The sequence below is a fragment of the Anastrepha ludens genome, chromosome 3 (assembly GCF_028408465.1).
Source record: "Anastrepha ludens isolate Willacy chromosome 3, idAnaLude1.1, whole genome shotgun sequence".
Lineage (NCBI taxonomy): Eukaryota > Metazoa > Arthropoda > Insecta > Diptera > Tephritidae > Anastrepha > Anastrepha ludens.
In genome coordinates, this window is record NC_071499.1 from 116,350,855 (window position 1) to 116,364,500 (window position 13,646).

At 30.0% G+C, this 13,646-nt stretch overlaps 1 protein-coding gene across 1 annotated transcript in view; it reads right to left on the reverse strand.

Moving 5' to 3' along the window:
• LOC128858866 (hormone receptor 4) overlaps positions 1-8,091 on the reverse strand; it is a 67,902-nt gene extending 59,811 nt beyond the window's left edge. Inside the window, 2 exon segments of the mRNA XM_054095411.1 lie at positions 1,985-3,614; positions 5,487-8,091. Coding sequence (XP_053951386.1) covers positions 1,985-3,137 — 1,153 coding nt within the window. The 5' untranslated portion in view covers positions 3,138-3,614; positions 5,487-8,091.
• Positions 8,092-13,646: the final 5,555 nt, after the last annotated feature.

Sequence of the window (13,646 nt, forward strand, 5' to 3'; positions counted from 1 at the left end):
CTATTCAGATTCCTTCGACACTTAGTTCTAGAATTGCATGCTTTGAAAGAGAAAAATTAGCTGTCACCCCGCAATAAACTCTTTTATAAGCACTTATGTTCTCAAGTTGGTTCCCAGCTTCGAGAGTTGCTCACTTCAGATAAAAGCTTAAACTTTCACTGATGAAAGCTTAAATTGTGGCTTTTTTGACAAATATTTTCGTAGAAAGAGGATTTCTCAGAAGAAGTCAAATCCAGCAATACCACTGCCCTTTGCCACAAATAGAAAATCGAAGCATGAAGCAAAGCGTTCGCGAATAATCAAAATAAAGCTACAGTATGAGAAATGGGGAAAAAAGTACCAACAAAAAAAAAAATATTCTACGCACGCGAAATTCTGTCAAGAAAATTCAAGAAATCTCAGCTTTAAGTTGGTCCGCAAAACTTTCTTTTCAACTGTTTCGAAACGGCGTACTACCAAATCGTAGTTGCACAGCAATCTATGCGGCTACGGCGGCTGATTCAAAACGTTAGGCTCTCGAAAACAGAGACAAAAATTGAAAGGTTATTTGTGTACGAACTTTTATTTAGAAAAGCTCAAAATTATTCACATTTTACTTCAACGAGCTGCATCAAAACAAACAGCTCATACAAAACCCCTTTATTGTAAACGCCTTGGGTAGCTTTTTTGAGCTTTCATTCGGCTTTGTTCAACTTATATGTTAAAGCTCAGTTAAACAAAGCTTAATTAAAACTCAAAAAAGCTTATTGAGGCCATTAGAATAAAGACAACGAGCTGTACGTATGTATACTTATAAACTTCAGTCATAACTACATGCAAGTCGGCGCCAGATAAACCCATGACTTACTCTTGAGCTTTCATCTGCTTTATTCAAAGCTTCTTCAAAGCTTTATTTCAATCATGAGACTTTCATTGAGCTTATAGCGCTTACATGTAGGTAACTGTTTTCACTTTTGCTATAGACATTAATTTAGCGAAATGTTTTTAAAATCTGTAAAACGCATTGCATACAATAAATGGTTAGTATTATAAAGAGTTTATTCTAAAACTAAGTAGGATGTAAAATACTGTAATTTAAAGAAAATAATATTTAAAAATAAAATATGTTTGCAATTTACCTATGGACGTCATGATTTTCATAAATTTCGACTACTTTGCCAAAACATGAATTTCGGAAAAATTCGGGACTCTCTTCAATTTTGTTGCATTTTGTGTTTTTGTGGTCTTGTCGAAAAACTTTCAATGCCAATTCAGGGATGTGCAATATTTTGGTATACAGTGTTGGTTTTTATAAATGTTTTTTTTTCATTTGCTGTACTGTAAAATTTTAACTAAAAAGTTTTTCATAGAAATTTAGAATTTTTTTATTTTTGCAAAATTTTCTTAATAGCCAATTTTTGCAGTTGCTTTTCACATCAAAGATTTCTTCCAAAATGAAAACATTTTTAAATAAAAAAAACGTCAAATTTCGTCGGTGGTGTTAGTTTAAAAAATTTTGGGTTTAATCAAATTTTTTAGTTTTTTTCCAGCGCCAATCTTAGTAATTTTTTGAATTTGTGCAGCCAATTTGCTTTACTTCACTTATGTTTTTTTTTTCATTTTTAATATAAAATTAAATTGTTTTTTGAACAGCCAATTTTTGCTATTAAAGATTTTGATAGATTATTTTTTAAAGCCCCTTTACCAATTGTGTCCAATTTTGGAGGATAATTTTTGTTGGTGGTTTTGTGTTAAACAAATTTTGCGGCACTTTTCATAATACGAGTAGTGGGAAATCAATAAAAAACAAAATTTAATTTTTGATGATTTTTTTTTGGGATTTTGAATTTTGAAATTTTCAAAACTAAAATTTTCTGTCCATTTTGCCAATTTTCAGAAACTTATTTTTTGCCAATTCTTATTTTCAGTATTGTTTGTGTAGGTAAATTGCGCTGTAAAAAGTACGAAAATAAAAATTAATAAAAATAGTTGTTGTTATACTAACGGCAAATCGGCATACGCGACTTTTTGCGATAGTAACAATTGTAATTGTTGTAATGTACGTTGTTGTTGTTATTGCATTTGCTACATTTCGCCCCATCACTACCAGCAGCAGTTGTTGTTGCTGTTGTTGGCGTTATGGATGTTGGCATTTTATGCAGGAAACTGTGTGCCGACGGCAACGAGGTAGGCGGCGGTGGGGGTGGCGGAGATGAGCCTTCATCACCACCATTGAACGACGCCTGCTCAGACAGTGTCGATGGTGATCGTTCATGCTGCTGCTGCTGCTGCTCACACTCTCGCTCTTCCCTGGCGCTGCAATTGAGCAAACACTCATTGGCGGCGATGGTGGCGGGTTGTGCGCAGCATGCAGTTGTGGCTACTGAGGTAGCCGCAGTGGTGGCACTTCCATGCCCGTGCCCATTTCCACTGCCATTGCTACCGTTTCCGTTTCCGCTTCCACTGCTGCTGCCGCTCAACGCACTGTAGCTACTGCAACGCTTCAGCAGCGTCTTGGTGAGTGGGGTTTTTATGATTGTAGCTGTGTGCAGCCGTCCAAAATCGGCTTCATCAACAGCGGCGCCCTCACGCTCTCTGCCCCTTTCATTTTCTGCCTCTCTCCCTTCATTCCGCTCATCAACATCCTTGTTCGCTGACGATTGTTCGCCACTTTCTCGCTTGTTGCCGCCGCCACCTGCGCCACTACTACTACTGCTGCTGCTGCTGCTATTATTGCTGTTGCTATTGTGGCCGTGTATTGTTGTTGTGGCTGACTTTTCGCCATTTATGCGGTGATGCTGTTGCTGCCAGCTATTCGTTGGCGTCTCCCTACCATCCAAATGCTCATCGAATTCACGATATTGCCCATTTTGTTTCGGTTCATAGATTCCTCCACCACTACTTTTATTGTTATTGCTGTTGCCACCGCTGTTGCTGTCATCATTTGTATCCGTTTTACTAGCAGCTACATTTTTTAAATGCTTCGCAATTTTTTCATGTTTCCCCAATATGCTCAGATTCATGGATTCGTTAGCAACATCGATGTTGCTGGTGTCATTGGTCGTGCTGCTGCTGCTACTATTGTTGTTGTTGTTAGTATTGCCAGTTGTGATCGCTGTTCTCGCTGTCACATCCGACGCCAACTGGTTGGCATTCATTGGAGTTGGTTGCTTTTATTGTTGATTTACTTTGTCTTTACTTACTGAGATGAGTTTGATAAAAATGTTGCGCGCTGATGAATGTTGCGCAACATGTTGCTAATGATTACATGACGTGCGCCACGCCATTTTTAAGTGGGATAACAAAGTAATGTAGAGAACATTTTGATAGTTTTACCTTTGGTGACGAAAATGCTGAGCTTTTTCGTAGTTTTGAAATTTATTTGAAGGATTTTTAAACACCTCGGCCTTTTGACTTTCTTAGTTGTATGGTGTGTAATTTTTTGCTTTTCGTATCTATATGCGTTTCTTATGGTTAAAGCAGCAATGCATTTAAGGCAGTTTGGTCAGTCTTTAATTTATTTAAACTTATATTTGTTGAATTTTTAAGTTTTTACGCAACTATGATGCATTTTTTAACTTTGCAGTTTTGAAATTTTATTTGTTTAATTCGATGAAGTAATCGGCTAATGTGAGCTTACGGAGATGAGAATTTTACTTGTAAATCTCGAAATCGGTTGCGAATTTTCGTAAATTTTTTGAAGGCTAAAACTTCGAACACTGATTCATATGCAGCTGAACTTATTAACAAAATATGGGTTTTTTAACGTAAGTCTTTTTAAAGGATCGAAATTTTTATTGCCTTATTCTATGTATATATTTTCAAACAGGTAATAAAAAATTTTCGGAAAGTGTAAGTATTTTTTTAAAATGCTAGAAATCATTTTTTTTATTAAAAAACTGAAGATGTTATTAAATTTTGGAAGGAATATTAAGTTTTGAAAAAATTTTAAATTTTGAAGAGGTTTTGAAATTTTTGAATTTTTTTTTGTTTGGAAAATTTGTTTGGAAAAACTTCAAATAAATTTGTTTAACAAGTTTCAAAATTTCTTAAAGGTCTCAAGTTAGGTTTCAAAAGCTGGGTTTTAAAAGTTCGAATGAAAGAAAGCAGTTATATTTAAATTCAATATTTTTAAAACTTCTTAAAGGTCGAAACTGAAACCTCATTTCTAAGGTTTTTAAAAATTCAAAAGCAAGAACTGAATCGCTAAAAACGAAATAAAATGTAGTTATATTTAAAAATATTGATTAATTTTAGTTTTATTTTGAATCCGTAGCTGTAATATAGTACTTGCATATTTTTGCCTTGGGTCAGAAACTTAAAATGTCAAAATTTCAAAGGCTTTATTAATATCGAAAACATTTCTGGGCGAAAAAAAGAAATGCCAAAAAAAGGCGAAAATGAAGAAGGTTGGCTATTTTATATACAAAAATATAGCCCAGTCGGCATTGACCTGTTGAGGTTTGTTTTCAATTCGATTGATCGAAGAGAACGAGTTGGATTCAAAAATGGCATCGGAGGCGTTGCTAATGTTGATGCGATAAGGATCAATTTTTTTTAATTCTGCTTTTTTTAAGAAGCCGATAACCAAAAAAGCAGTTGAGCGAAAAAATTTCGTTTTTAGAATATGAAATTTGTTCTTATATTTCCCCGATTTTTAAAGTCGCCAAGGCAAAAGTTAATCGAGTAAAAAAATTATTTTAACATTTTTATGATTCGCTATTTTTTTTAATTATTTCGATTTCGAAATTTCTCCTTTAATTTGATACAAGACGAATCTATTAAAGGTGGTTTCGGTAAATCAGCTGATTTGTTTTTTTCTTTCGCCATGTTTATGTGGCTGTGAGCCCAGAATGGAATAAGGCGAATTCATTCTTTGTTTACAGCTTTGCCAATACTTTGTTTTGACGTACAAAACATTGCTGTTGGTCTAATGCCACCGCTTTTAACGAATTCAGCTTGATTTGGTATTCGGTTTTTGACTTTCGACTTTTAATTTTCGATTTTTTGTGCCAAATCTGCTGCAATTGCTGAGTACTTTCCGGAAATTTTCTGTATTTCTGTATTTGTATTTTTTTATTATTTATTTTTTTTTTACCTAAATATTTATTTAATTAATTAATTTAATGGTAGTTTTTGAAGGTTGGAAAAAAACTTTTTAATTAGATTTTCAATTTAAATGGTAACTTTTTAAGGATAAAATGATAATTTTTAAAAGGAAAAAAACTTTTTAATTTCAGGAAATTTTAATTTAAAAAAATTGAAATGGTAACTTTTGAAGGATAAAAGGAGAAAGTCAAATTTTTTTTTTATTTTAATGAAATTTTAATTTAATTTTAAAAATATTTGTTTTTTTAGTACTTTTTAAGTTTGTTTTCTGTTGATTTTAAACAGCTTAATTTCGTTCAAACAACCTAAATTACCAGATATAAAGTAAAAATTTGGAATTAAAGTTTCTCAAACAATTTGCTTTTCTCATTAGTAATTACCATCGAATTTTTACTAACCATTTTTTCGCACTTTGATGAACTAGAAAACTATAAAATGTGCTTGTTGATTTGCCTTAATGTTTAAAAGATACAAAAATACACAGAGATTGTCTGCATGTTTAAATTTCTAGCATTTCTTCAAGTGATTTTAGAAACTCACAATATTCATGCCTTACTTCCACTTTAACTCAGGGTTATATATTTCGCTCAAATCTTCCAAATTTAAGTTGTCCGATGAGCTCGTAAAATATTTGTTTACACTTTTTTTTTAATTTTGCAGCGTAACTATTTTCAGTTTTACTTTTTAATAGTCTTTGAAAAAAATTTCAAATTTTTAATTTTACTTTTTAACTGTCTTCGATATATTTTTCAAAAAAAAAAAATTAGAAATACTTTCGCTGTATATTATTTGTTGCAGGTTTGCCAGTGTTTAATCCAAGGGTAGTTGTGAAATAATTTTAGTTTTGAAAAGCAATTTTTAGCTTTATCAATACATTATTTTTGAGTGCTGCCACTTTAAAAAAAAAAAAATTGCTTTTAAGCGCGCCCTCAGCCTTTCGGCTTAAATCACTGTTGTTGTGCTGTTTTGAATACCCAATATCCAATATCCAATGTAATTGTTTTTTGAAAACAGTTTCAGGTTTTAACTTAAGTGAGCCCAGCGGTTGTATATTCACTCATTTGCATGCCGGGTGCCTCTAAATCCGACCTTCTCTTTTCACTTTTTTGTTCTTTCTCTGCCACTATTTTAGCCCCTTCTCTGTCACTCTTTTATCTACTTCTCTGTCACTCTTTTAACTCCTTCTCTGTCACTCTTTTAGCGCCTTCTCTGTCACTATTTTAGCTCCTTCTCGAACACTCTTTTACCTCCTTCTCTGACACTCTTTTAGCTCCTTCTCGAACACTCTTTAACGCAGTGTCTCGTTATCTCTCACTCTCACTTGTTCTTTTAGTTGCAGCAACAATGCGTAGCTTGAGCTTTCGCCTGTTTTATGCATTCACAGCTTTTACGCTCACCGCTGAGTAGGATGCGGCGTTAGACTTTTTAGCATTTTTTATTTATAAAGTTCGTGTGTGTTAGTTTTAAGGCGACAATACACTGGAATTTTCTCCTTTCCACTTTAGAGGTATCTCTTTTTCTATAAAATGTTTTGGTTTTGGTTTTGCAAATATTTGATGCTTGTTTATTTTGCTCTTTATTTTCATTAACAACAATTTCTTCTCATTAACAAGTTTTCTTTTACACAAAAATGTCTTTAAAATGCATAGTAAACTTCACTACAGCACAAAAGTTGTTTTTAACGCCACTGTAGATTTTTTTCTTATTTTCTTATTTTATTTATTTATTTATTTGCTTTTACGTTATTTAGTTTTTTTCATTTGAGCGAAAATTGCACTTAATTGTTTTTTTTTTGTTTTTTTTGCAAAATGCACTTCTTTGTTAAACTTTTCTTTGCGAATTTTCAGTCTTTTGCTTTTCATAAAAAGATCTTCTTAATTTTTATTTGAAATACGTATAAAAATGCAAAATTGTTACTCAGTTTTGTTTTTCTCCTTCATAAATGCTGCTCAATTAATATTTCTCCGCTGTCAAATGCACTCAAATTTGCACTTTTCGCGCATTTGCTTAATTTCTCTCACAAAACTCTGCCCACTCTCTCTGGTGCACTCAATTGAGTATCGGCTCTTTCTCGAATATTCCAACTCGCTCTTTAGTATTTCCATGAAGTTCGTAACAGGAAATTTGTATGCGCAGTTGTTGTTGCACTCATTGTCCTTTCTCACGCACTTCGTTTTCTTACGCTTTTTCACGCAAATGCTTTATAAAAATACAGTCTTTTAGCTTCCCTCGTTTGGTGTGTAAATTATTTTCTACAAAGGGGCATAGGACGGATTCAAGTCAGATTGGGTGCTTTCGCTACAAACTTTGAACTTTTGCTCAATGTAAATTTTAATTTATTTAAATATTTTTATCAGACACTATTGCGTGCTCAGTTAAATTCTGGCGCTGTTTTAAGAAAACTTTCACTTCAAATTATATTGTTTTGTTAAAGAAATTTATTTCAATTTTATCTCACTTCCTTTTCAAATTCGTATCCAATGCAGTTGTCACTGGTGAAAATATAATTTTTTTTTATTTGATTAAAATTTTAGTTAGCAAATTAATTAGTAATTATCCGTAGTTGGTTTCCTCGCTGGGGTAGAAAAATTAAATTAATTATTGTAATATTTAATTTTTTTTTTTGTTCTGGTGGGTGAGGTAGGGTTTGAAATGCTTTCGCACCTACAACGACCGTCGTCTACTGCATCGTGTGGTGTGGCCACTAAAGCAAAATCCATCCTGCTCTTCTGGGGAGGCTTTTATATTTTTTATTTATAATTTGTTTTTTTTTCTGTTTTTGCTCCCACTACATAGAGGCTTCCACTAATTTGGCCTTTCTATGTTTAAAAAAAAATTAAAATTAAATAAATAAACTAAAGAAATTTCGAAGCAATCAAAATTTTTTATTAGCAACCAGAGAATGTTTAGCATTTATATTTTTTAAAATTTTTGTACAGGAATTCGAATTTCTTTATAAAAAAATTTCGACTATTTTTTTTGGATTCTTTGACAATTTTTCAAAGGCACATTGAATTTTCAAGCTATTAAATTAAAACAAAAATTTTTTTTTCCGAAAACGTTTTAAGAAATGATTCCTAATATGAGAAACAGTTAAAAAAAGTAAACAGTTATCGAATGATTCTGGCTTTTTTATAAAAATTTTAATATTATTTTGAAATCAGTTTAAGAAAGACTTTTTACGAAAGTGTTTAGGCTCACTAAATATTTAAGCTACCCATTTTCAAAAACTCTGAAATTTTTTTCCGAAATAAAAAAAAATTCTTGAAGAACTTCGAGAAAAGTTGAAATATTTCAATCAGTTTTAGAAAGTGTTTTTATGAAATTTTTAAGCGCTCCAAATATCTAAGCTAAGTAGTTTTTAAGTTTTAAAAAAAAAATTTGAAATTTTTTCCGAAATTTAAAATAAAAAATTTCGAAAAAAGTCGCGTTATTTTAATCATTTTTATAAAGATTTTTTATGAGCTTTTTTTTGGCTACAAAATTTTTAAGTTACTATTTTTAACAATTCTGAAATGTTTTTCCGAAATTTGAAATTAAAAAAAAGTTTGAGAAAAGGCGAGTTATTTCAATCATTTCGAAATATTTGAGATGCGAGCTTTTAAAAATTCAGAAATTTTTTTGCGAAAATTAAAATAGAAACAATTCTAAAAAATTTTTGAGAAAAGTTGACGTATTTTAATCATTTTTAAACAAAATTTTATGAAATTTTTTTCAGAAATTTAAAATAAAAAAAAATTTCGAAAAATTGCAATAACTTTTAGACTGATTTTTTTACGAAATATTTTTGGCGTGTTAAATATTTAAACTAGAGTTTAAAAAATTCTGAAATTTTTTTTCCGAAATTTAAGAAAAACTTCCAAGAAAATTTGATGTATTTCAATCAGTTTAATAAAGATTTTTTTACAAATTCCTTAAGCACACGAAATATTTGAGCTACTAATTTTCAAAAATTCTGAAATTTTTTCCGAAATTTTTTATAAGAAAAAAATTTTTATAAATCTTCGAGACAAGTCGAGGTATTTCAATTAAATAAAACAGAAATAGTTAACAGACTATAACAGAAAAATAAAAAATTAATTTACAAATATAAATTAAAATTTTTCGCAGAAATTAGGCAACAAGGCCAAACGCGTTAAAAAAGAAATCAAAATTTAAAACGTTTTATTGAATTTTATTGAGAAACTTTGAGGACTTTTGTTCCTCCTATGAACGGGATATACAAAAATACATATATGCACATATATTGAATTTTATAATGAATTACAGTGCCGAAGAAAAATCAAATAACATTTTGAACCATTAATTAAAATTTTTTGACAATATAATTATTTTATTTACCAAAAATTTATTTGCCAAAAATTAGTTTAATAAAAATTTGCTAAAGTGTAAAAAATCCTCTGCAGCGCTAGAGATAAGTGCTGTTCTTTGTAAGATCACTGCTATTCAGCGAATATAATCTAAGGCAACCTAATCTAAACTATCACTGCTACAACAAAACTAATTTGCCTGTTTTCAAAGAAAAATTTCATAATTCCGGTTGTTGTCCTCGCCTGAGTTCAATGATTCATAAGAACCAAATCAACAAGAAAAAACTAAAAAAAAAATAAAAAAAAATATTGCAACGAATATTGCAAAAATCGTCGAACAAAAAATTATGCAACTTCAAAATTCCAAACGTATGAACAATTTGTGGCCAAACATTTGATTCAGCAGCAATTGCCATTGCAGCACCACCACACCACCGCGCAGCGGTACATTGTATGTGTTATAACATTGCATTAGAAGCACAACAACAAAAAATCTGATGCAACCAAGTGTCGATGGCAAGAAAATTGTCGATTGTCGATTGTCGTTGACCGCATAGAATATCGTAGAAGCGCCGTGAAAACATGTTTCCACACTCACACCTACGAGCATATGTGCTTTGTATGTATGTATACAAGTAAATATTGTACTTTGCGCATTTTTATGGAAAATTTGTTGCACTCAAGGGGGGAGGGGGAAGATATATTTAATGAATTTGCGGCAAATTCTGCTGCGTCCTGTGTCAAAGCACTAACTTTTTTAATAAAATTTCAGTTAACATTTTTTTGAATCTTTGAACTTTTTTACAGGATAAATGGCTGCCAAAGCGAGTGCACACTTGGACAAACAATCAAATTCGTCACAATGAAACTTTTTTTGACATTTGTTAGTTTTTGTATCTCTATATATCCAGAAATAAAGCACTTTTTTCTAGCAAATTATTTTTTTTGTATTTTTTATTGTTTTTGTTTTTTGTTTTTGATTTTTGTAATTGTTTCGCCAACACTACTTTTGTGAACTCCAACTATTTTTTTCTTCTATGGTTTATAGAAACTTTTATCGGCACTTTGGTTTTTAGTTTCATATTTTCTTAACTTAGCTTAGCTTATCAATTTTCTTCCTTTTTTAGGAATTTCATAGTTGTTTATTTTGTTTTTGGTTTTCTTCTATAGATTTTTCTCTTATGTTTCGTAATTAAGTTTCCGTTTTTCTTCATTTCACAATGCGCTCAGTGGCACTGCGCAGCGCAAAATGCCAACAACCTCTATTACTAACTGTAGCGCCAACAACAACGACATAACAACACTGCGCTGCTGATTTGTAGAATTTTTTCGTATATGAATTTTGTTTTTGTTATAATTTTCACAGTATACTTAGTTTATTTGGCACTTTTATTTGTTCATTACAGTTTGAGGTTCGTTCAAAAATTGATAGACACTGATTTGAAAGCAAAAAAATCTTATAAAATTTTTCAAATTTATTTTCACTTGTGATAGCTGATTAGTTATGCATAGATTTTTCACTTATTATTTGATTCATGATTCAGTTGGTACCTTTATATTTATTAAATATTTTATTAATAAATTTGTTAGAATTTTTTATGGCCTTGTTTTGAATTATGTGGGAATGCTTAGATTTTATTTATTTTTAATTATTGTATAAATATTTTTTATATTTTTTTAATTTTTTACTATTTTTTTAATTTTTCAATTATGTGGGAATGTTTAGATTTTACGTATTTCTAATCATAAATATTTTATTATTTTCATTTTTTATTAATTTTTTTATTATGTGAGAATGTTTAGATTTTATTTATTTGTAATGAAAAATATTTTATAATTTTTTTACTATTTTTTTAATTTTTCAATTATGTGGGAATGCTTAGATTTTATTTATTTATAACTATAAATATTTTATATTTTATTTTATTTTTTTTATTATTATTTTAATTAAGTGGGAATGCTTTGATTTTATTTATTTATAATAATAAATATTTTATATGTTATTTTAATGTTTAATATTTTTTTAATTAAGTGAGAATGCTTAGATTTTATTTATTTTTAATTATAAATATCACTAGCGCACTAGTCAAATACACATAATAGTCACTCATTATAAATATTTTAGATATTATTTTAATTTTTTACTATTTTTTTAATTTTTCAATTATGTTTAAATGTTTATTTATTTTCTCGCCACTGATAACAATTTTTCAGTATTATTCTTGACTTTTCATTAGAACTGCCACTTTCAAGCCAACAAAATGAACATGAAAAACAAATGCTTAGTTCGATCTCCTGCCTGCTATAAAAGAAAACAAAAAACATTTTCTAGAAAAAAAAAAAAAATTTTGTAAAACTTAGAAACGTTTCGCTCATTTTTTAATTTCATATTCGGTTTATTTCGCACTTTAAACGGAAATTCGATTCCTTTTTTGGGAATTTATTGAATTTTCAAAATCCTAAAAAAAAAGACTAAAAAAGCTTAGTTTTTTCGAAAAATGACTCAGTTTTTGGTTAGAAAAAATAAAATATACTCCAAAATAAAATATAAAGCAAAAAAACGCGAAAAATTTAAATATTAACTGATGTTGTCAAAATATCAGGTAAATGACAGCTTCCGTAGTTCCGGTATTCGATAGCCACACGCACGAAGGCAAGCAATTCGTAAAAATTTCCGGTTGGCGAGTAGCTGCTCATTGTATTGTTATGTTAGGTAGACGATGTTATTTTACTATATTTGATATTATTTTCATTTTGTTTCGCCTTATTTTAATTTGCTTTAGTTTATTTTTACATTTTGCTACTCTCTTTAATTTCTTTTTGTGTAAGTTTTTTTTTGTTTTATTTTATTTTATCCTATTTATTTATTTTTTAATTATATTTTACTTTACTCCATTAAATTAAAGTTCAATTTATTTTTGCATCTTATTTTTTGGTATCGCTATTCATATTTATTTATTTACTCTTTATTTTTTTCATATTTTTTAAATTTTATTTCATTTGAATTTTTTTTTTTTAATATTTTATTTTATTTATACTTATCTTATTTGTTTATTTTATCTCATTCTAAATTATTTAACTTTATTTTTATTTAATTACATTTTATTTTATTTTTAGTTTAATTGATTTTATTTTATTCGGTCTTACTTATTTATTAACTTTATTTCATTTAAAGTTATTTTATTTTTTTATAATTATTTAATTTTATTTTTTTATAATTGTTTTATTTCGTTTTATTTTATTTTATTTTATTTTATTTTTCTCTTAAAACTATTTTATTTTATTTATAATTATTTTATTTGAATTTATTTTATTTATTTACTTTTAATTTTTGTATAGTTTTTTTGCTGTATTTTATTTAAAGTTATTTAATTTAATTTTCTATTTCACTGATTTTATTTTATTCCATTTTATTTCATTTTATTTTATTCCATTTATTTTATTAAAGCTCCACTTCACTTCACTTCAATCCATTTCATGCAATTCCATTTCCATAATTCACTGCCGCTTATTCGCCCATTTATTTCCATTGCATCATTCATTAATTAAATTTTCCTTCAATCACTTTAGTGTCGCAACAATCAAACCACCAACAAAAACAAAAACAAAACAAAAGAAAAAACAATAACGATGAAATCTTTGACTTTTACTTTTCAAGTTCTCGAGTTCTTTGGCGGGGCCACCAGACGTTCTTGACTCGTCACTGTTGGCTAAGCTAGCTGGCTAGCTGCTCTTGTTGGCTCCGATGGCGCTAACGACTAACGGTATTTGGCTACGACGAACCACATTTGCCGCGACGCGAAACGTTAATGTGTTGGCGGCAAAATGAAACCGAATGCATACCGCTTCGATGAAAACTCGTCCGCGTTCACAACGTCACTATTGCCACGATTGGTCATACCATCAACACGGAGCTGAAGAGTTCGAAATATGTTTTCAAATTTCGAGTTGTATGTAATTGCATTTTACGTATGACCGTTAGAGCAGCATACGACGGAGAAGGTGAACTTTCATCTAGCTTTTTCAGCGCGGAGAAAAACTTTTACCAACAAAGTCACAAGCAAGTGATTGGGACGCTCTGCGGGAGCGAGAGCGCGCGCGCCACTTCAATATTATAATTCTAATGTTGCGCGGCCAGCTGCAGGGGGATCACGTACAAGAAACGACCGACCGACCGAGCGACTGATTGTCCGTTGCACGGTCGCTCGATTGTTCGAATGTTTGTTCGTTTGATTGACTGACTAGCTG